Source organism: Dermacentor silvarum, chromosome 2 (assembly GCF_013339745.2).
Source record: "Dermacentor silvarum isolate Dsil-2018 chromosome 2, BIME_Dsil_1.4, whole genome shotgun sequence".
Lineage (NCBI taxonomy): Eukaryota > Metazoa > Arthropoda > Arachnida > Ixodida > Ixodidae > Dermacentor > Dermacentor silvarum.
This window is the reverse complement of record NC_051155.1, coordinates 251,720,065-251,721,585: the sequence shown is the minus strand read 5'-3', so window position 1 is coordinate 251,721,585 and position 1,521 is coordinate 251,720,065. Positions and strand designations below refer to the sequence as shown.

The following is a 1,521-nucleotide window of genomic DNA, read 5'->3' as shown; positions in this document are numbered from 1 at the left end:
GAAAGACACCGGCGGCCCCGGGCTGCCTCGCATTGCTCTACCTATATCAAGTACTGGTTCGCACTATACTCAGGACCGGCCAATCGTGCCAGACAGCAAACAGTGACCAGCGGCCAGCGGCCAGTGGGAAGCAGCCCAAAAGTGAGGGAAAGAGGAAACGAACACTTCAAAAATTTCTAACAACCGTCCAGCAGAGTTGACATAACACGAATGAATGAAACCACGTTTATCCCACATTAGAATGCGCCAAGGGCGCTGCGGGGGAAAGGGGGGGGGGGGGGTATTATTGCAAAGGGGAAGGGTGAGGCTGCCTCCGTTTTAATAACGAACGTCGTGGAGGCAGCTAAGTGGGGGCCGCATGACTCTTGTGGCTCTCGCAGAGCCGATCGCCGACCGGTGGTACCGCCGGGTCCTGGAGAAACAAGAGTATAGTGCTCGCCAGAGCTCGATGGCATGGTCCGGAGGCATGGGGCAAGCCCAAGTCCGGAGAAAAGATGGCCAGGGTCTTCGCTTTATGGTGGCCAGGACACGAAGCCTAGGTGGGATGTACAGGGGGAACTCCCAACACAAGTGTTTGAGATCAGCACGACATTTGCACGTGGAACAGAACCCAGTCACGGGTGGTGGTGTGCCACCCCTGTGGAAACGGTTCAGCAACAAAGGAGTAAGGAGGGCGCCTGTCTGAATTCTCCGAAGCAAGACTGACTCTCGCCGTGTGAATACCTTCGAGGGAAGCGGCGGTATATAGATTGGATTGCCCACTGCTGTGAGGTAGGCGGCACGTCGTTGTTTGGTCGCATGCTTGTCTGCCATCGGATCTGCTAGCTCAGGTGTGGTAGCTAGGAGAGGATAAGGAGTATCGGAGGCTCTGGCTAGCGCGGTGGGGAGATGAGCGCGCGCCAGTCTATGAGCCTGCTCGTTTCCGGGGATACTGCAGTGCGTGGGGACCCAGTGGATGGTAACATCGTGACCGCATTCGTGGAGCAGGCGTGCCTGGTGCCGGATCTTCTGCAGTACGGGATCTGTGTAAAGAACATTAGCGCATGCCCGATGGTCAGCCTGGGAGTTGGGGTACACAACATGATGGTGAACAGGGTCAGTTTCAGACGAACTTGCCAGAGCCCACTTCAAATAATCTAGGATGGCCATTAGCTCTGCGCGGGTGCTGTACATTGCTTCTGTTGATATATTATGGCGTCGGTTCTGATTTTAATTTGTCTGGTCATACCACGCAGTTGCATAACAAGTGTTACTAGTGTCGTCTGCAGGAAGTGCAGCGTCCGTGTATACGATGCGTTCAGTCAAGGGGAGTGAACTCGTAGCTTTAGCATGCCTCTTGGCATATGCAAGGTGCTGCATTCGCTGATTAGGGTCCATATTGAGAGGAAGTGGCTTGCCATCGGTGAGAGCCGTGATTTCCCATGGCGGCGTTTTGTTGGGCAAAATGGGAAATGCGTGGACGTCATACCCGAGGAGCATGAGTGTGTGTCGCCCGGCGTTTGTGGCGAAAAGTCTCATTTC

The 1,521-nt window shown here is 54.8% G+C and overlaps 1 protein-coding gene across 1 annotated transcript; it reads right to left on the bottom strand.

The window, feature by feature from the left end:
* Positions 1 to 318: 318 nt before the first annotated feature.
* Positions 319 to 1,182, bottom strand: LOC119440796 (uncharacterized). The gene has a single exon (XM_037705673.2). The coding sequence runs from the start codon at positions 1,171 to 1,173 to the stop codon at positions 319 to 321; it is 855 nt and encodes a 284-aa protein (XP_037561601.1). The 5' UTR covers positions 1,174 to 1,182.
* Positions 1,183 to 1,521: the final 339 nt, after the last annotated feature.

Coding starts and splice junctions, on each gene's coding strand:
- LOC119440796 (XM_037705673.2), bottom strand. CDS start 1,173: ATGTACAGCACCCGCGCAGAGCTAATGGCCATCCTAGATTATTTGAAG.